At 40.7% G+C, this 21,306-nt stretch overlaps 1 protein-coding gene across 3 annotated transcripts; it reads right to left on the reverse strand.

Annotated features, from left to right (window-relative positions):
- Positions 1-1,612: 1,612 nt before the first annotated feature.
- On the reverse strand, positions 1,613-20,618 carry LOC109034842 (facilitated trehalose transporter Tret1). Of its 3 annotated transcripts, none has more exons than XM_072303985.1 (6): positions 20,174-20,618; positions 18,034-18,166; positions 14,435-14,640; positions 11,174-11,494; positions 7,247-7,683; positions 1,613-5,589 (listed from the first exon to the last, which is right to left on the reverse strand). In XM_072303985.1, the coding sequence occupies exons 1-6, from the start codon at positions 20,184-20,186 to the stop codon at positions 5,218-5,220; spliced, it is 1,482 nt and encodes a 493-aa protein (XP_072160086.1). In that variant the 5' UTR covers positions 20,187-20,618; the 3' UTR covers positions 1,613-5,217. The 3 variants fall into 3 exon arrangements, with proteins under 3 accessions (XP_072160086.1, XP_018903761.2, XP_018903760.2); XM_019048216.2 differs by having other exon boundaries at positions 14,435-14,620; positions 20,440-20,616; XM_019048215.2 differs by having other exon boundaries at positions 14,435-14,620; positions 20,174-20,616.
- Between the last annotated feature and the right edge of the window lie 688 nt (positions 20,619-21,306).

A 21,306-nucleotide genomic window follows, 5' to 3' on the forward strand; every position in this document is an offset into this window, starting at 1 on the left:
TAGGGCGTATGCAGCGCGGCGAGCGGCCGACAAGTGAACCTCGTAAATCCTAAAACACAAAATTGTCAGGAGTCATACGTCTATTTCCGAGTTGAGCCCTGAAACTATAGAAATGCATGCTTTCCAGGGTTCATCCCAGAACGGCCATACTCTTTCGAATATTTACCGGCTCATAAGAGTGTGGAGGCAATCAGGGCCTGGCTGTGGGTCCAGCGACCTAGCGGGGGTTCACCTACCTGTGTCATCTCCTAACTAGATCTCGGCTCTTCAAAATGAATTCCGAGCTGGGGATCTTTTTACGATTTAATTTGCTTGTTAGAGGGGCCGTAACTTATAAATCTGAATTTCTTTTCACGTCCACGTTAATATTTTCATACAAGTGCTGGAATCCCCGTTTCCATTGGTGTCATCCGATTCTGTCGAGGTCTGGATCCGACGTTGTCAAATCTAAAAAATTCCTCCGATAATTTTTCTGGTCGGGACCTTAGGTCTTGAAGCTTGACACCCTGAAAGGCGTTCCTGGATGGAAAGGAATATGGAGAGAAGGATTTTTCGTTTCGGATGTATGCAAACGAATATTTTTCGTGCCTGACAATCGCTGGAAAAATTTTTTCTTGAGGTATTATTTTGACTTAATGAGTCGTTTCTTGTTGACAAAATTCGATTTTTTGGAGTTGAAGGAATGTTTTTTATTTATCGTTAAGTTCCAGTAAAAAATACGACAGCAAAATAACGTTTCTTTAACTTAAAAAACTGTCGAAAAGAAACGACGCTTTAGGTTAGAAAAATTATCTCAAGAAAAATTTGTTTCAGTGATGTTGAGACAATGAAAAGTATTTGAGAGACCGTCTCTAAATTACGTAAAACCGCAAATTTAACGTTACGTAATTTAGGAAAGGCCCCTAAGCTGTTCCAGCAAGAATCCCGGGTTCTTCCCTGAAAAAATGCCGATTGTCGAATTAAAATTTTTGTACTTCTGAAAATAATTTTGTTGATCTAAAAATACAATAATCCCAGTTCCCGAAATAAATTTTGTTGCGGGCAACATTCATTAGGATCTCATTTTGATCAGTCCGGGAATTTCTCTCAGATTTTCGGAGGATTTACACCTGGAACACTTGTAAATGCTTTTCGTCAAAATGAGAGGATTTAATTTTTTATTTTTTTAAATCATATTTGAAGCATTAAAAGAAAAAAATCGCCTTAACTTACTCGATGGCTTCATGCAAACCCTTTCCTGAAAAAATTCAATTGGTGAACCAGTCCACTTCTCCGGGGACGGTCGCATAATGTAGGTAGCAGAAACCGTCTCTAATTTTTTGTCAGTTTAGGAAACTGTTATTTTGAGTATTTTTGTGACAACTTGGCAAGATTTTAGTTTGACGTAGTATTAAGGTTCAAGAGCGTGTAATTTATGAACTCTGCATCGCACAAGTGCATCACAAACATCATGTGCTGAGTAAAAGTCGGCTCAAACTTTTTTATGACGATGTACTCACCTGATGATATTAAGGTCCGCTACTCCATCTGTATGCATGCATGTGATGGCGATGGGATGCTTTGCAGTCGCTCCATAAATTAGACGTGGAATCAGAACTTTCTCTCTATTAGATTACAAATAAGGGAAATATTTATTTAATAATTCAGAAAAAATTATAATACTGGTGAACAGGAATTTTTCTGAAGATTTGAATTTACCTCTTTAATTTTACTGGGATTCAAAGGCCGTCCTTGGAGTTTATTCCATACCTAAAAATATTACATTTTTCTATTTCTTTCTTCTGATTATCTGGACAGCATTTTGCAATTTGGAACTGTAAATTCTGGCCTGGTTTAAAAACAACGTACGTGCCATTAGTTCCCCTATGCACATAAGTGTTTTTCAGATGAGCCAGAATTTATAGTTCCAAATTGCAAAATGCAGTCCATCTTATGGTATGGTATCAACGCTCTGACGGGAAGTCGACATTTGTCCACATTCACTTTAACGTTTCGTCAACGGGGCTTATTGATGCTAAATGGAAGTATGTGCAAATTTTAAATGAAAAGGAACTATCTGCACAAGCTTCGCGTATTTAATAGCCCCTTTTTATTCAATGTATTTGCTCATAGTGCTCTATAGTAGTAATACGTCCAACTAGCACACATGCACCAGAGAAAATTTTAATAATAAATCATGAAATTTTGGCAAAACGAGGAATTTCATTGCAACATCGAGACAGTAACATGTGAAAATTGATGTATATGTTTGATGTACCGTACATAAAAAAAATACAGTTTCTGACATGTCAACTCATTGTCATTATGTTACAGTGTAAAATAATTTGTGATCCGTGATCTTATGCACAAATATTTACAAAATACATAAAATGGTCAGTAAAATCAAATGAACTATGCTGCTGTGCTAAGGAGTCACGCCATAAGAACATTCGAATTTACCCAAATTTGCTTTCAGAATGTACTCAATTTCAGGAAAATTATGAATATTTGCCTATGAAATTTTCAGACATTTTATATCAAATTAAGAAAAAAATTCTCTGAAACTTTGGAAGAAAAATCCACTCAATAAGCCTCCTTTCCCCTCACGAATTTCCCTAAAATTCGTGATTCGTACAAAAGAGTTTGGCGACGTCTAAAGACTCATACGGCGTTTTTTTTAGCACGGTATTCGGCAGTATGAAAATAAGATAATTTAACACTCGAACGAACTTTTTAACACATCCAAATCATGTTTGGAGCAGTGATAAACACACATTGAGTGTCATTTTTAATTATAACAGATCAAATAATATTGCATCGGTGCGAAAGCATTACATTGGCAAATAGTCTTTAATACTTTTATTGGTATTTATCAGCAAAATAGCGGTCCATATATTGCAGCTTCTTTAAATGGAAAAACAAAGCACGACGTGCTCATTGGCGGATCCAGCGATTTAGCAATATTGTCTTTCCTCCCTTTAAACCTATGGAAATGCATCGATTCTTGGAGGAACCAGGTGCTCCGACAAGAATCGATTATTTAACATAGGTTTAAATGGAGAAAATCCGGTGTTGCCACATCGCTGGATCCGCCCCTGGGCGGGACGTGCTTAGCACGTGCATGAGTCGGAGAGTCTGGTGAAGACCCTCACTGTACGTACTATGCACAAATAAATTTAAATGTTCTATTTGTAATTAAAAACAATTATCAAAAAGCTATTTTGCATTAAGGAATAGGATATTTATCACATAAATGCATTTCAATACTATTAAGAAATCACTATTCCATAATAGTTACAAGATCATAAATATAATATGGATGCTCCATAAAATTAATATTCTATTTATATTTATTTTTTATGAATTTTGCTCACAAAGTAGTAGAATGAAGAAAAAAAGGACGGAAAAGAAGACATAGATAGTAAGATAGAGGGATAAAAGAATCAGAAAAAAAGAAACGGTCGGAGAAAGTAAGTAAAGTAGAAGAGGAAAACATATTAAAAGAGGGAGAAATAATGAGAAAAGTGGAAGACAAAGGAAAAATGAAAGAAGTGAAGAAAGGAGGTATAAAATGAAGAGGAACAGCTAGAGTGGCAAGCAGAGGCAGAGAGGAGAGAGATGAAAGAGGAGGAAGAGAGGGGAGGAGTAAAAGAAGAGGAATAGAGGGACGAGAACAAAAAGGAAGAGGGTGGCGAGGAAATAAGAATAATAGTAGGAGGAAAAGGAATAAGAAAAGAAAGAGAAAGGAAAAGAGGGGAAGGTGTACACGAAGATAAGACAAAGAGGAGGAAGAATAAGAGAAGGAAGCAAAAATATGCGATAGTAGAGAGAGAGAAGAAGGGAAAGAGAAAGAGAGAAAATGAAGTAGAAAAAGAAATTGAGGAAGAGGAAAAAGTCGAAGAAGAGGAGAAAGAGGAGGAAGAAGATGAAGAGAATGAAGGAGAGGTAGAAGCAGCAAAGAGATGAAATGAGAAGGAAGAGGAGGAACGAGAGAGGGAAGAAAATCAAGAAGATGGGGAAGGAGTAAGAAAAGTAGAATAAGGAAGTAGACTAAGAGGAAAAAGAAAGAGACAGGGTAGCAATGGAAGAAGATGAGGAGGGGAAGGAGAAGAGATAGATGAAGAGGAAGAGGAAAGCAATGAAGAAGATGGATAGAAAAAGGAAGAAGTATGAATACGGAAATAAGGCACATGTCCATCTAGTGTTGCTAATAGCGTTTAACTTCGTCAGTCTTTCACTTTAATTAGAATTCTGCACAGAATTCAGAACATGGACCAGTAGACAAGGCACAAATTTCAGCATTCTGATACACGTTTCATATCCAAAATGTCACGTAAAATACGATGCGAACAACGAAAATTACCGATATCAACTCCTCACGAAGATATTTATTGATTCTTAGTGCGTGAATTCAAACCACCCGCTCATGAAAACTCAATGCTCTACGTGACTCACATCGCGCGCTAAACGTTATCATGACAGTCTCTGCGAAATAAAAATCTGGCAACCTCAATCTTGACGCTTTGGGCTCAGCTATAGCAAGTTGTTCATGGTTTGAACGACATATGGTGGGAAATGAACATAGCTCGATTGAGAAGCTTGCTGAAACCGTTGTGGTGCACGATTTGACTCACGTAGAGCTTTGAGTTTCTTATGAGCGGGCAGTTCAAATTCCTCGTGACCAACGTGAAATAAAAACGTTAACATCTTTGTTAGGAGTTGATTTCGGTAATTTTCGTTGCGCGAATCGTGTTCTACATGAAATTCTGGTCAAAAAACATGTATCAGAATGCTTAAAGTCGTATCTTGTCTAGTGGTCCATTGGGACCCGAAGTTGAGGTCATATGTATGGATCTCTAAAGTTTTCGGATCACGTATCTAAAAACTTCAGGTCCAGCTGCCGAAGTTCGGGTTAGACATCTGAAGTACTTCGATATATACCGAAGGATTCGTGCATGGGCGTAGCTAGGGGGGTCCAGGGGGGGCTGCCCCCCCCCCAGAAAAACGGAATCCTCCATTCCTCACCCCCCCCCCAGAGAAATTTCCTAGCTACGCCCCTGGGTTCGGGTCACACATCTGAAGTACTCCGGCATGTACCGAAGCGCCTCGATGTCTGACCCGAACTTCGGCAGCTGGACCTCAAATTTTCGGATGCGTGATCAGAAAACTTCAGAGATCCGCATGACCTCAACTTCGGGTCCCCATGCACGACGTTTTTTTCTCCGTGCAGCATTCCGTTTATGGTTGTTTGGCAGCGAACTCCTCCTCCGTCCCGGGCTGAACCTCGAGCGAGGCTTGATCCACGTTGGGCGGCTCGAACCAGAGCTCCTCCTCCTTGACGTATCGGAACTTCCTCTCCGGTGGCGGCTTCCTCTTCTTGACCATGAAGCCGAGCTCGATCTGGAGCATGGTCCTGCCCTGGGTCTCCGGGAGGACGAGGAGCCCGAAGGCGCCCGACACGAGGCACGCCACCCCGAAGAAGGTCATCACGCCGGGCATCCCCAGGGCCTCGACCAGCGCGAAGTGGAACTTGATGCACAGGAACAGGAACACGTTCCCGACGAAGAACGTCGCGCCACCCATGCACCCGCGCACAGAGAGCGGGTACACCTGCAACAATAATGCAAAGTAACTCCTTTAAGAGGCTATTCAAGTATTACGTAACGCATTTGGGGGGGGGAGGGGGGTTACGCTCAGCGTTGCGTGAGAAACCCGAGCCGGGGGGGGGGGGGGGCTTGAAATTGTAGTTCCGAATTGCAAAATGTAGTCCAATTGAGGGGCTTAGAGGACAAGACGCAGAAGTGCAGTTTTTGCTATTTTGAGCACGGAGAAAAAAACGGGTGATGGCAAATTGCCACCCGGGTCGGAAATTTAGGGAAAATGCCATGAAAACTGCCACCCGTGTAAATTTGACAACTGCCTCCCGTGCGGACAAGTGCCACCGGCATGAATTTCGGCCACAGCAGATTATGAATCTTTACGATTTTATAAAAAGAATTTCTTTCAAATTCAGTAAAAAATAGGAAAACTGATGAGAGTAAAAAAAATAAAACAAAGAAAAAAACTTCTAAAGGTAAAAAAAACTTCCAAGCGTAAAACTGATTCTAAACGTAAAACTAATTCTAAACGTAAAACTAATTCTAGAAAAACTGACAGTGACATGTGAAAAATTGCTTGTTCTCAATTTCAAAAACTTTAAATAAAAAAGGGGAGATTATGTTTCTTTACGATTTTAAAATTTTAAACTTTGACGAGGTTTTACTCACACCAAAACTTTTAAACACGCCTGTTGAAAATGATCACTCATTTCTTATTTGATTTTCTAGAAATGATTTTTATCTAGAAAGCTTTTCAACAGACAGTCCTCAGCCTCTTTAAGTCTGTAGGGAAGTTTTGGTTCTATGTTTGCAATCCCGCACCGCGCGGCCGCGAGACGCGTCAGTTCGGTGGCAGTTGTCATACTTACAAGGGTGGCAGTTTTCATGACGGGTGGCAGTTTTCATGACGGGTGGCAGTTGTCAAATTTACTCGGGTGGCAGTTATCCGTAATTTTAGGAAACGGGTGGCAGTTTGCTGAATCCCAAAAAAACTTCGTGCGTAGGACCCGAAGTTTAGGTCATATGGATCTCTGAAGTTATCGGATTGAGCATCTGAACACTTTAGATCTAGCTGTCGAGGTTCGGATCACACATCTGAAACTTCAGTTCTTACATCTGAAGTACTTCGGTTTTCACATCCGAAAAACTTCGGTTCTCACATCTGAAGTACTTCAGACGTAAGAACTGAAGAAAACAGGTACCAGGGCCCGAGATGGGATGTGGCGGGCCTGGGTCCATTGTTGATTATAAAATGGACGTATTTCTACCAAACAGATCTATGTGGAGGTGAGAAATATGGGGTGTGCTCTGTGCTCGTCAAAGCTCCATAAGAAGCAATGTAAAAGTGGGCGTGATTCCTTTTGAAGAATTGGAAAAGTGGGATATTACATTCTATCAAACAGACCTATGTGCCAACTGAATGCGGGATATATGAGCCGCGGGCATGGCAAGAGAGTGTTGTGGACAGGGCTCATGAGTTAAAGCGCCCCGACAACGATCTCGCCCTCGCGCGGTCCTCTTTCGTTGCCGCTGACGTCACTGGCGCTTTATTATTCTCATTCACTCTTACGGCAAGAGAACTAACGAGCACACCCTATATTTCTCACTTGCACATAGGTCTGTTTGATAGAAATACGTCCAAATGACGGTATGATGACATGTTAACTCACCTCGCCGGTCATAATCCACGGGAGAGCCTGGACCCCGGCCGTGGAGAAGACACACGACACGAGAACAGCGGCGACCGGGACCCACTGGAAGCGCCGGTCACCCTTCCACCAGACCTCGTAGCCGACGGCGACGAGATACGCGGCGCCGGACCCAAAGCCCGACACGGCCGTGGCCACCCGCCGCGGGCACTTGGTAGTGAAGTAGTAGCCCACGGTGACACAGACAACGAAGCGCGAGAAGGCGAAGCCGATCGTCACCAGGACGGGGTCGAAGGCGGTGCCCAGGTCCCGGAAGAACTCGACCGTGTAGAACATGATGTTGTAGATGCCGGTCATCGTCTGCAGGAAGTGGAACGTGATGAGGATGAGGAAGGGTTTCCAGACCGTGGCGTGGCGCAGTTGCTTCAGCGGGATCGAGCGCTTCACAGGTCCGTTTCCTGTTGTTCGATACAGAGGAAAGTAGAATAAAACACGGACCAAGAAAAGAGACCAAATAATTTAACGAACATAAGTGGTGAAATGGTACTGGGTCAGAGACAAGATATCCTCCAGCCTCCACCGGCCTCCTAGCGATAGGTGGAAGCTTTTATTTTCGGGGTTTCAACAATTCCTTATGGACAATTACTAGGGAGCAACAGTCATCACCCTAGTTTCGGCTGTTGACTCACCTACATGGTCGATGATGAGCTTCGGATGACGTCATGAACCAAATAAGTTTCACAAACATCGGCCATTTTCGGCTTGTTTGCCAGACGAAACTGACAACACGTTGTTGAACATCAACCATGTAGGTAAGTCAACAGTAGAGTGCTGAAGTCCCGAAATTAAAAGCTTCCACAATGGCCAAGATACTAGTGAAGGGTCTCTTGGCTCTGTACTGGGTCAACACCATTTCGCGGGGAAAACCAAGTCAGAAAGTTTCAAAAATTTCAATTAAAGACAATAAATTTGAGCTATAATGAGTACCAATATACAGGACTTAGGGGGAGAGTCTTAGACTTGTACTCATTACAGCTCAAATTTTTTGTCTTTAATTGAAATTTTTGAAACTTTCTGACTTTGCTTCCTCCGCGAAATGGTGTGGACCCAGCACCATTTCATTACCTTGATACTTAAAGTTCGGGCCTTTTTTTAGTGTTTTTCTACTACTATTAACAAGTCACTCTTGTAGCGCTTCTGTGCGCTCTGTGACACCCAACCGCCACTGATAGCAATCCTGCCATAGCTCCTCTGGCAGATCGCACCTCCTCATTTCCTGCCTTACCCCCTTAATCCACGATTTGGCAGGGCGTCGTGTACGAATTCTGCAGGAGGTGGGCGGGATCCAGAACCTTCTTAGAAGGAAAGTTTGCCTAATTTAACGAAGCAAAACCCAAGAAAAAAAGAAACCAAGGTTAATAACAAACCGAATGCCTGGGACGGGTGTGGAATTGACCCCCTTCTCGACCAGAAGACGAAAATGTGAAAAATAAAGAGTAACATATTAAGGCCAAAAATAAGAAAACATCTCATACTATCATTTTTTATAGCAACAAATACTTCCTTATTATCACATTTGGGGGTCTTAGAGCTTTTGTTTTTTAAATTATTGTTTCCTGGTCAAGGAGGGGGTTGAAACCACTCCGAAACGTCCCAGTTATTCTGTTTGTTTTCAGCCTCGGTTTCCCATTTTCTGGTGTTTCGTTTCGAAAAAAATGAAAACGACTTTAAATTTTGAACCAAATCTTCTGCTATCGAATACGAAAAATCATGGAGAATTTAAGTTTTATGTTGGCCAGCTTCTCGAAAGAAAATTAAAGTTTCTAAGGAAGTCTGCAACGTCGCAAATGGAGAAACGTCGTCTCTTATTTTGCCCAAAAATAAGTATGTATAAAATTGAAGGCATTTTAACTCTCCTCTCTCAACTTATGTTCGTCCGTAACGATAAACAATGGGACACGTTTGCTACGGCGCCTTGATACAACTATACATCCTCGACGGGTGTCCGTATTGCGTTCAAAAAATTGAAGGCGTTTTGACTCCCTGCTCATACTACCTGTAGTTGATTCGATCGACAAACGCGTTGGTCGGCGGTGACGGGGACTTGATGCGACTTTTTAAACTTGATGGATCTCCGTATCGCACCGACTGAAGTGCGAAACCACGTATCCCCATTGCGGCGGTGTTTCAAAATTTCCGTTCTTAATTCATCTCTTCCATGAGAAACAATCCTTTGCAAGGGGAAATTTGGCGACATCGAAATATAGTTACGTTCTCTCGTGATGAGCAAAACGACATTTTCCGGCATTGGATTTTATTCCTCGAGTTTGAATAGTGCAAAAATGTCTAAAATCCCTGACATTAGCCCCCGAGAGCTACATTTTTTGAGAGGAGCCGTTCAAGAGACGAACATTAATATGGCATTCATACACACAGATAAAAATATTTGTGTTCTTCTGTTACTTTTGGTTAATATAGGAAGTATAAAACACAACACAACACAAATATCAAGTTGATTTTGGTACAGTTTGCGGTGGTTTAAGCGCAGAAAACAATGGAGAGACAGGAGAAATTCATTCCTCCGATTGGGACGTTTGTATTCACCGCTCGTTTTTTATGAAAGTTCCTCAAGGAAACTATAGCTGGCATTTGCTCTTGAATTTTTCAACCAAAGGTTAGAGTTATTCTGTGTTTTACTTCCCGTATTATTGTGATTCGATGGACGCCATATTTTGTGTTAAAACGGCATGCAATATATCGCTTCAATGAGTTCCATTTTTTCAGCTACTTCTCATTTTACTCCAATTTTGAGATCGCAATTCTGTTGTCAGGAGACTAAAGCATCACTTACCAATTTTAACAAAGAAATTCGACGTAAAAAAGGCGCGGTTTTTTCAGAGAGAAAACATCGCATTCGATACTGATATCGAAACTGCACTCGAATGCGATATTTTCTCTCTAAAAAAACCACGCCTTTATTACGTTGAATTTCTGTGTTAAAATTGATGGGTGAGTGTTTTAGTCTCCTGACAACAGAATTGCGATCTCAAAATTGGAGAAAAATGACGAGTAGCCGTAAAAATGGAACCAATTGATGCGATATATCGCATGCCGTTCTGACACAAAATATTGCGTCCATCGAATCACCCTCAGCTTAAATCAAGAACCAAACCTCTTAATTTGAGCGGATTTCCTTTTGGTTTAAGCTTAAATCTGATTGAATCAAGAGTCCTTTTTCTTGTCAATGTTTTCGAGAGTCTGGACTCTAGATCCAATGTGTTAAGCGCTCAGCCGATAGGCAGCGCTTTTTGATTTCGACTTGCCTCTGAGTACTAGTATACTAGTGCTAATGCGTTTAAATGGCGCACCAGCTCATCGATGTGTAGGCTTTTTGGGGGAAGGGGTCCATTTTTAAAATAAATAAAGCTGTGAAAACTGTATTTTATGCGCTTTAAATGTAATGCGCAGGTAGTTTCGATCGTTTGTCTATAAGAAAATTTTTTAGCGGTAGCGTAATTCTTATCGAAATTGATCGTTGAACTCAAATGAAGCCTAAAAAAAAAACGCGCCTGATGAGCTCAACGGTGAGCTCATTTTCGGGAAACAAAAATACGCGTTTACGTTTCCTTGGTAACCTTTGTTTGCTATCAGCTGATGTTTTATTTCCATTTCCCAGCCAAGTCGACGGAGTTTATACGTCCTCTCTTGACTAAATACATTTAGTAACACCTGAGCGCTTTTCTAATAGGACAGTATTAGAACTTTCCCGCTTGTTTTTTTTCCAGCGTTTGCTCTTAAATTTTTCAACCAAAGGCTACGGTTACTCTGTGTTTTACTTCCCGTATTAACCAAACTTTTATGTCGAAATTTTCCTCTGTGTAGTTGGTATCTCCCAAATATTTCAACATTCCCATTCGAGATACGTAACTTGAAGGTTTCGCCACCGACCTGTAGTTTGGAGTCGGGAGATGTCCCCGTCGATCTTGGCGGCGTTTCGGCCGAGCCAGCGGAAGACGTTGCGGGCGTCCTCGGGGCGCTGCTCCTTGACGAGCCAGGCCGGCGACTCGGGGAGGAAGAGGACGGAGAAGAGGCCCAGGCCGCAGATGAGCGTGTGGATGAGGGAGGCCACGTCCCAGCGGAGGTACCCGCCGACGACGTAGCTGAACAGGAGGCCCAGCGAGAACAGCGGGTTGATCGTCGCCAGCACGAGGCTCCGCTGACTTGTCGTCGTGATCTCTGGCAGGTAGATCACGTTGGCCACCGTGAAACCTGCGTCAAGAGCATGGCTATCAGTCGGTTTTCGTGTACGAAGCATCAGATGTAATGAAGATGTTGCATGTGTGAGGAATTTGCGATTTGACTGTTGATTCTTATGTAAAAGTTTGCGAGAAACACAATGGTGCCACTGGTTTTCCCTGAAATTAACTCCCAAGCTCAAAAAAGCTCTCAAGCTGAGGCCAAAATGGAGGGGATGTCCCACGCTATCCTGAGAGTCCACCTCTACATCAAGACAAACTCTCCATGCAAAGATGGGTAGCAAATACATTGACAGGGCTGCCACTTTATATGGGGACTCCAAAACTGAAAACACGGCAACTCTGCTAATTTATTTGCTCCCTATCTTTGCATGAAGAGTTTTCTGGATGTGGAGGTGGACTCTCAGGATAGCGTGGGATATCCCCTCCATTTTGACCTCAACTTGAGAGCTTTTTCTGAGCTTGGGAGTTAATTTCAGAGAAAACCAGAGGCACCATCGTGTTTCTCGCGAACTGTCACATAGGAATCAACAGTCAAATCGCAAATTCCTCACACACGCAACATCTCCATTAAGACGTCTGGGTGGGTTTCTTGCATAACCATCGAATTAAGGCGCACGATTTACTAATGGGTCAGTTGCGCTGGTCACAGAGTCGCGTTATGATGCTTGATTCTTGTAGATTAGCAGATTAGCTGAAAGTAATAAGATCTTCCCGAACTGCAACTTTCTAAGTTCAATATTAAACGAGATATCGCCCTTTAAAAAGTCGGGTTTTCGACGTCATCCCCCGCAGTAGTGACACCCTTGGTTTCTTCAGTCAGCTTGACGCACATTTGCACTGCTTGTTCAACGTGAAATTCGGATGGAAGCAAGGTGGAAGAAACCAATAAGGGTGTCACTACCGCGGCGGATGACGTCAAAAACCCGACTTTTCAAAAGGCGATATCTTGGTTGACATTGAGCGTAAAAAGTTGCTGCATGGACGGATCCTATAATTTTTAGCTGAGGTACAATAATCAAGCAGCAAAACGCAATCCTGTGACCAACGCAAGTGGCCCATTGGACAGATGCAGAACATAACGACGGTGTAGGTCGGCAATCACATAACTCGGTTTGCGACGTCGCAGACTTCCTGCCATACTTCAGTTTTTAAACGGAAAACTACTCAACCGCAATTTTTTAAAACTGCCGGAATTTTTCTTTACTGTGCAAAGACAGCTCTGCATAAACTGCAAAGAATGATGTCAATTTTTTCTTCTCTCTTTCAAAAAAATAACATAGAAGCGTACATTTTCAGACACCGCAAACGAGATGTGTGATTGCGGACTCACGCCATCGATACGGACTAGGTTCTTATTCATTGGTACAGTACATTTACGTGTGCATGGGGGCGTGGGGTGAAATCAGTGCACTTGCCTGGTTCCTGTCAAATAGGTAACTAAACTAACTGCATGGCACAGCGGAAAGTATCATGGTGACATGAAGGCGCTTCAAGCGGAGATCGTGCGTCTGAATTCTTACGTCATTAAAACAATCATTGTTCCAATGCGGGACATCTCGGGAGCTGCCCGTAGATTCAAACAATTAGACTACAGTTTGCAATTAGGAACTATAAATAATGACTCAGTATAAAAACAACGTATGAACCATTAGTTTCCTTATGCACATGCGTGTTTTTTCGGATGAGCCAGGATTTATAGTTCCTAATTGAAAAATTGAGCCCAATTGTTAATTGCCATGTACTAAAGTGCGAACATAGAGAGAGAACGGACACGTCGGTAATTTTAAGGCCTAAAAGAACAGCCAGCCTATGAATTCAAATTATCCAGAAAAATTTATTATTACAATTGTTACGTTCCGTCGTTTGTATAGCACGTATATGTTTGACTTAGTTTTTGCAAGTTAATCATTTTTTCGGAAAAACGCTTATTTAAGAACATTCTTGGCCATCTTGGTGATCAATCTGGCCTTGAGCGGCGCGGCGCGGCGCGGCGAAGAGAGCAATGATGACACGGGCTAGAGATGAAAAGGAGAATCCCTCGGCGAGGCAGCCGGCATGAATCGCACATTAGCGCCTGTAAGACTGCATGAATACTTCACGCATTGTGTCAAATACATCGCGGTCGGCGATCGGCATGAATCGAAATCAGCGCCTACAAGGCTGCATGAATACTTCACGCATTGCGTCAAATACATTGCGGTCGGCGATCGGCATGAATCGCAATCAGCGCCTACAAGACTGCATGAATACTTCTCGCATTGCGTCAAACACAGTGCGGTCGGCGTAAAATGCATGTTGGCACCTACAAGACAACTGCGTTTGATATTGGAATCAGAAGATTGGCAGTGACATTTTTTGTGTTAGAGGGTTGGCTGCCCATTTGAGCTCCAACAGCTCCACATTTCGACACGTCCGTACTTTCCCTATATAGATACTCTACCATGCATATTTTCATAGTTTTAATTACGGTATTAAGGTGATTCGATGGACGCCATATTTTGTGTCAGAACGGCATGCGATATATCGCATCAATTGGTTCCATTTTTTCAGCTACTCGTCATTTTTCTCTAATTTTGAGATCGCAATTCTGTTGTCAGGAGACTAAAACACTCACCCATCAATTTTAACACAGAAATTCAACGTAATAAAGGCGCGGTTTTTTCAGAGAGAAAACATCGCATTCGATACTGATATCGAAACTGCACTCGAATGCGATATTTTCTCTCTAAAAAAAACCACGCCTTTATTACGTTGAATTTCTGTGTTAAAATTGATGGGTGAGTGTTTTAGTCTCCTGACAACAGAATTGCGATCTCAAAATTGGAGAAAAATGACGAGTAGCTGAAAAAATGGAACCAATTGATGCGATATATCGCACGTCGTTCTGACACAAAATATGGCGTCCATCGAATCACCTTAAGGTGGACTAATGAAGACGTAAAGGACTCACCGAGTGAAAAAGCTAAGCATAGCCGACCTATGTACAGATGCCAGACCTCTTTGGCAAACGCTATTATTAAATATCCGATCGTGGAGACTGAATAATAGATCTTAAAGACCAATCGTCGTCCTAATATATCCATCAACGGACCGCAAAGAATAGACGTGAGGGGGCACAGCAGAGTTCCCATACTTGCTGAAATCATAAAAACGTAACTGAATTTTTTTAATGAGATGAAAAACAGATAAAACTGAGATGAAAATCAGAATAAAAATTGAAAATATATTTGAGGCCCCAGCGATTTGGGACTTTCGCATCTTATCCATGGCAAAATGAACCACTAGGTACGAATTTCAGCATTCTGATACATGCTTCTAAACGAAAATTTCACGTAGAACACGATGCGCACGACGAATATCACCGAAATCAACTACTTATGAAGATGTTAAATGATTTTTGATGCGTGAATGCAAACCACCCGCTCATGAAAACGCTATGCTCTACGTGATTCACATCGCGCGCTAAACGTTTATATGACAGTCTCTGGATATAAAAAGCTGGCAACCTCAATCTTGACGCTTTGGCTTAGCTGTAGCAAATTGCTTATAGTTTGAACAACACAAGGTGGGAAACGAACAATGAACATTGCTCGATTGAGAAGCTTGCTGAAACCATTGTAGTGCGCAATTTGACTCACGTAGAGCTTTGAATTTCTTGTGAGCCGGCAGTTCAAATTCCTCGTAACCAATGTGAAATAAGAACGTTAATATCTTCGCTAAGAGTTGGTTTCAGTAATTTTCGTTGCGCGAATCGTGTTTTACGTGAAATTTTGGTTAAGAAACATGTATCAGAATCCTTTAATTCGTACCTTGTCTAGTGGTCCATTGCAAAACCATTCATTTCTGATTGCGACGTTGTAGACTTCCTGTCATATTTTATTTTTTCTTTGGAGCGGGAATTCTGAAACACCGCAACGAAGATTTCGGTTTTGAACGTTGGCCATCGATACGAAAGCACATCATACACTTCATGCTTTATAACTCAGAAATAAACAGAATTGGACGTGCTTCTGTTTAACGGAACTAAGCGCCAATTTGAGTTCCTTTTAAGGATTTTAGAATCCCGGATAACGCGTTCTGTCAAACGGAACTAAGCGCCATGGAAAAGCATCGCGAGTATGGGACGGAACGAGCATCGCATTCCGCAACACCCGCCAATCCAAACCCCCCTCTCCCTTCCTCCCCCGATGGCGCTTAGCTCCGTTTGATAAAAATACGTCCGATTATTCTAATTTTTGTAATTTGATAAAGAAAAAAAATTGTATATTCTTCGATTGAAGATCTTAAAAAAGTGAAAATCTGAGAGTGGAAGAAGACTCTGGAACAAGAATTTTCCGTTAAATACTGTAATTACGACTTTTCGACCCAATTTGACGACAGGCACTCATCTGGGAGATCTCGACTGTTCTCTTCACTCGATTTTTCTTTCTCTTTTCGACCCAGCAAGTAATTCTTAGATATTTTTTTTTTAAAAAAAACAGAGGGTAAATATGAAAAAAAAAACCATACTCCTGTTCTTGATTTGAATTTTTGACTCACGCATGATCATCATCAGTGATAATTAAAGGTGTTCTTGAACCAATAGCTCATCTAAGTGAGTAATTACACTATCTGAGCAGCTCGAACCACGCGAGTAAAGTGTGGATAGTTCTATTTGTGACGAGAGATGCATATCAATTGACCACTTATTGACACCAATGAGGTTGCTCCTCCTAATAAGAGTAATAAGACGCGTCGATGTAGAGTTCATTGTGTCTTTTAACAATTTTTATCGTCCAATTATTGCTGTTTCTCGAATAATTCATCATAGCGCATGAATGAAAAATGTCTATTTACAGGTTAGTAATACGGAAGAAAGAGATATTCCAACATTTATATGAAGGTGGTTTAGTTGGATGTTGCATCTAATTAATAACAGATGAATAAAATAAAAATTAACAAAGTTTGCCTAAAATGAGTATTTAATACAGGGTCAACGGATCAAGGAACGCTGCTTTATCAAGACTAAAAGTCATAAGGTATTAAACTAAATTAAGAGGAACATCACTGTTACCAATAACAATAGTGCGTCTAATGTTTTTCTATTCTATTTTTGGCTATTGATTTTGATCTAAATTTTGTTCATGTATTTTCCATATTTCTTGATGATAGAGGAGCGCTCCAAAATTGTTTGACTCTCGATCAAAATACACATCTTGAGCGTTGTTACTTTTTATTTGTGTTTATCTGTTTAAAAAAAAATTCATATTCCATTGTCTTATTCCGTACCACATGTTTATTTTTAATCCTCATATAAAAACCACCCATTTGCTAAATACAATTCTAGCTGGAGCGCACTTAAGCTATATGCACTCATGACTGCAAAAATGTCACAGGAAATCGACAAGCCCAGCGTGCATGGAGGCTATTTCCATTTTAATCTTCCGTCACATTCTTACGGCGCAGTGATACAACTATTTGAACTCTCCGGAATGCGTGAGGTATCACGCCGCATTTGAAGGCGTTTTCAAATCAGCCAAGTTCCGATACCCGGATTATCGTTTTGAATAGTTCATATTCTATTGTCTCATTCCGTACCACTTGTTTATTTTTAATCCGCGTATAAAAACCACCCATTTGCTAAATACAATTCTAGCTGGAGCGCACTTAAGCTATATGCATTCATGACTGCAAAAATGTCACAGGAAATCGACAAGCCCAGCGTGCATGGAGGCTATTCCCATTTTAATCTTCCGTCACATTCTTACGGCGCAATGATACAACTATTTTAACTCTTCGGAATGCGTGAGGTATCACGCCGCATTTGAAGGCGTTTTCAAATCAGCCAAGTTCCAATACCCGGATTATCGTTTTGAATAGTTCATATTCTATTGTCTTATTCCGTACCCCTTGTTTTTTTTTTAATCCTCGTGTAAAAACGACCCATTTGCTAAATACAATTTTAGCTGGAGCTACATTTTGGGTTTACACTCTAATATATTTAATTTAAAAAAAACGGTTTGTAGGCCATCATTACGCCCAACAGTCATTTTAGTGGCAATATGAAGTATAAATAATCTTAATCACGCATGATTAACGCAAAATGAAAGAATATCGATATTGAGCAATGGAAGGGGTAACTAGCACCTTATAGGCCCTTAAGTTTATAGGCCCGTATTACGCCCAACAGTCATTTGGGTGGCAATATGCGATGTATACATTTTTGGAGGAATGGATAGTTTGAGAGGAGAATAAATTATTTCAATAGCTCGTTTTTCTTAAATAAAAACGAATCTTTATAAAATGAGTTAAAAAAATCGAGCCATCACTATCGCCGCGCCGCGCCGATGCCCGCGAACCGAGAATGATATGGCCGCGCGTACAGGTCGTTCTTAACTCGGAAAAAAAAGGTTTTTCGACCTCGAGCCGTTACCTATCTATATTCTATCGCTACCATAGCATAGTCCAGGGTACGTAGAATCCGAAAAGCAGATGTGCGTAATAACGACCTATACGCCTATAGGCTGTTCTTGGTGCGGTGTCCTCAATTATAAATGATAAAATACTCACCTATCCATGAGGCCTGATCCTTCGTTATTGGAAGCTCCTTGCTTCCCTCTAATTGTGGTAATAAAACGGCTGATTGCGCTTCGATGGTGCCTGCAATGAACTCGATGCCAATGGCTCCCGTAACTGCCAAAAACTAGGTAATAAAAAAAAAAAAATCAGAAAAAATGTTACAAGTTGAATGATTATTCAAAGGATGCTTTTGGCATATGGAAATATACTAAATATATATAGATTTTCAGAGTGTACAATTATTTGGGGAACGCTGGGCTCAGTCGCAACAATCCCTGCCCTGCAATTGTCCTTGTTGTATATGCAATGAGAGCGAAGGCGCATTATGGACCAAGTGCATCTCGACTATGGAGTTCAAAACCTTCTCTCCGATTTTATTCTTCTAATGGTGAAGAATCAACATCATAACTTGAAATTTTCAAGATATTCTTTACTTAGAGAGGAGGAATCACGGCCTTTTTTTTCGACCGACATTAAACAATTTATGATGATACCCGGATTATCGTTTTGAATAGTTCATATTCTATTGTTTAATTCCGTACCACTTGTGTATTTTTAATCCGCGTATAAAAACCACCCATTTGCTAAATACAATTCTAGCTAAAGCGCACTTCAGCTGTATGCATTCATGACTGCAAAAATGTCACAGGAAATCGACAAGCCCAGCGAGCATGAAGGCTATTTCCATTTTAATCTTCCGTCACATTCTTACGGCGCAGTGATACAACTATTTGAACTCTCCGAAATGCGTGAGGTATCACGCCGCATTTGAAGGCGTTTTCAAATCAGCCAAGTTCCGATACTCGGATTATCATTTTGCATAGTTCATATTATTTTGTTATATTCCGTACCACTTGTTTATTTTTAATCCTCGTATAAAAACCACCCATTTGCTAAATACAATTCTAGCCAGAGCGCACCTCAGCTATGCATTCACCACTGCAAAAATGTCACAGGAAATCGACAAGCCCAGCGTGCATGGAGGCTATTTCCATTTTAATCTTCCGTCACATTCTTACGGCGCAGTGATACAACTATTTGAACTCTCCGAAATGCGTGAGGTATCACGCCGCATTTGAAGGCGTTTTCAAATCAGCCAAGTTCCGATACTCGGATTATCATTTTGCATAGTTCATATTATTTTGTTATATTCCGTACCACTTGTTTATTTTTAATCCTCGTATAAAAACCACCCATTTGCTAAATACAATTCTAGCTAGAGCGCACCTCAGCTATGCATTCACCACTGCAAAAATGTCACAGGAAATCGACAAGCCCAGCGTGCATGGAGGCTATTTCCATTTTAATCTTCCGTCACATTTCTAAGGCGCAAATGATAGCTGTTACAGAACAAACCGAGAAAAAATTAAGATCTCTGCAAACATTTGCCTTTAGGTAAGCTTAACATTATGCTAAAAACTGCCCGCAACTAAATTGTTCCCAAAATGTAGACTGCTCCTCGTATAAACTTACGAGTAGGTAGTTAATCCCACATGAAAGAGCAACTTTAATGGTATAACTTTATTTGGTATTAAAAAAAAATCCCTTCTAAAAATGATGAGTAGGCTATTCAGAATTCGCCGACTCACGTGAGTAGAATTTCCTACTTATATGAGTAGAAATCCTACTCATATCACTGGACTATTCTACTCATAAGAGTAGAAAAGTTTAACTTATGTGAATTCAATTTTTTTCATTTTTCAGAAGTGGTGTTTTTGACCGGGAGACACCGACATAGCGCGTGTAAATTTGAAAAATAAGAACATTTTGTTCTTATAATTTTTTTGATGCGGTGACTAGTTTCTGAGATATCGGACAAGGTAGATTCAACGCTGAACTCATGTGAGTTAAAATCTCTAGTCATATGAGTTGGAATCTCTAGTCATATGAATCGGCGAAAAGTGAATAGAGAAATTCTGCTCATACGAGTTAAATTCTATTCATATAAGTTGAAATTCTATTTATATGAGTTGGACTTCTATTCATATGAATTGAAATTCTATTAATATGACTTTGATTTTCTACTCATTCGTACTCACCATTTTTAGCAGGGTTGTCTCTTCTAAATCAATTAAAATACAAAGCTAGTGACAATGTCCTTCATTTACGGAGGTGAGAGATTTTCACTTACAGTTCTGAACCATTTTGAAGATGTTCGGGGCGGAGAACCGTCCGCCGCAGGCATCATTCGAAGGGATGGCAGGATACAAAAGACCTTTGGTACTTCAACCGAGGAACAAATCCATTCTAAATGTATATTAATATGTCATAGATTCAAACCATTCCTTCAATTCTTAACTATCCGCACAAACTATCTCACGATTGGAAAAATTTAATCTGTTGCAGTCACAATGATGATAAAATTGATAGCAAAAAAATTAACAAAAATTCACTCACTTCATATTTTTTACACGAAAAAAGATGAGAGGAAATTGACACCTAGATAACATTTCTCAATGGATTAATTAATTCGTATTTACACACAGTTTCAACACCGCTACGGGAATTTTCGCGAAGGTTTTGTAAGTGACTTAGAGAAATTGACGCAACAATGCCACTGTTAATAATCTCCGCTCGGATCAGATCTCGTCCATCTCATTACATGACGAGACGCGGTGATAGTCCATAAATCACAAGATCATTATTAATCATTATTAACTTTAATCATTTAATCATTAAACTGGTCACTTTTAATCATTATTTCCGTCTACTCTCCAAGTTCCACGCAACAGCTAAAGGCTGTCAAAATCGCAAAACCGCGCGAAAAAATTGCACATGATCACGACGACGTCAACATCTAACCACCATCTTGATTGAGGGAGGGTTCTCCGGGGAGGGTAGTGTTGCGCTGCAGAAGCACAGCACTACCACTGGGAATGATCGGAAAATCACGGGTTCTGAGGAAAGGATTTTGAGGCGGGAGTTGTGGAAATTGGACAGAATAATTGGATCGCCCACGGTCGCTTACTGTTATTATACTTAGGATAAAACGTCACATGAGCATCAAGATGTTGCTGAATTTCTCCTGATAAAATGTGAAATATCTCGATACCTTTTTCCTTCAGTTGGACATGGAATTATTTAAACAAAAGGACCTGTATCAATTCTGACAAGATCTTGTCAGATATTGCGCCTGATAGCAATTATGACCCGTGTAAAAAATTTTTAAAAACTCTTAAGAAAACTGTTGGAATGATCGTATCAAGAAACCCTTTTTGGGTGCTTTTTAAGCAAAATTTACGAGAGGTTCAATTTAAGTGAATA

Source organism: Bemisia tabaci, chromosome 9 (genome assembly GCF_918797505.1).
Source record: "Bemisia tabaci chromosome 9, PGI_BMITA_v3".
NCBI classification, from domain to species: Eukaryota; Metazoa; Arthropoda; class Insecta; order Hemiptera; family Aleyrodidae; genus Bemisia; species Bemisia tabaci.

Excerpts from the sequence above, each read along its gene's own strand:
- LOC109034842 (XM_019048215.2), bottom strand. The coding sequence starts at position 20,230 with ATGATGCCTGCGGCGGACGGTTCTCCGCCCCGAACATCTTCAAAATGG. Across the intron at positions 14,621-18,033 it reads GGATCAGGCCTCATGGATAG|CAAGTATGGGAACTCTGCTG; the intron begins GTGAGTATTTTA and ends TTATGATTTCAG. Across the intron at positions 11,495-14,434 it reads ATGCTTAGCTTTTTCACTCG|GTTTCACGGTGGCCAACGTG; the intron begins GTGAGTCCTTTA and ends CTCTTGACGCAG.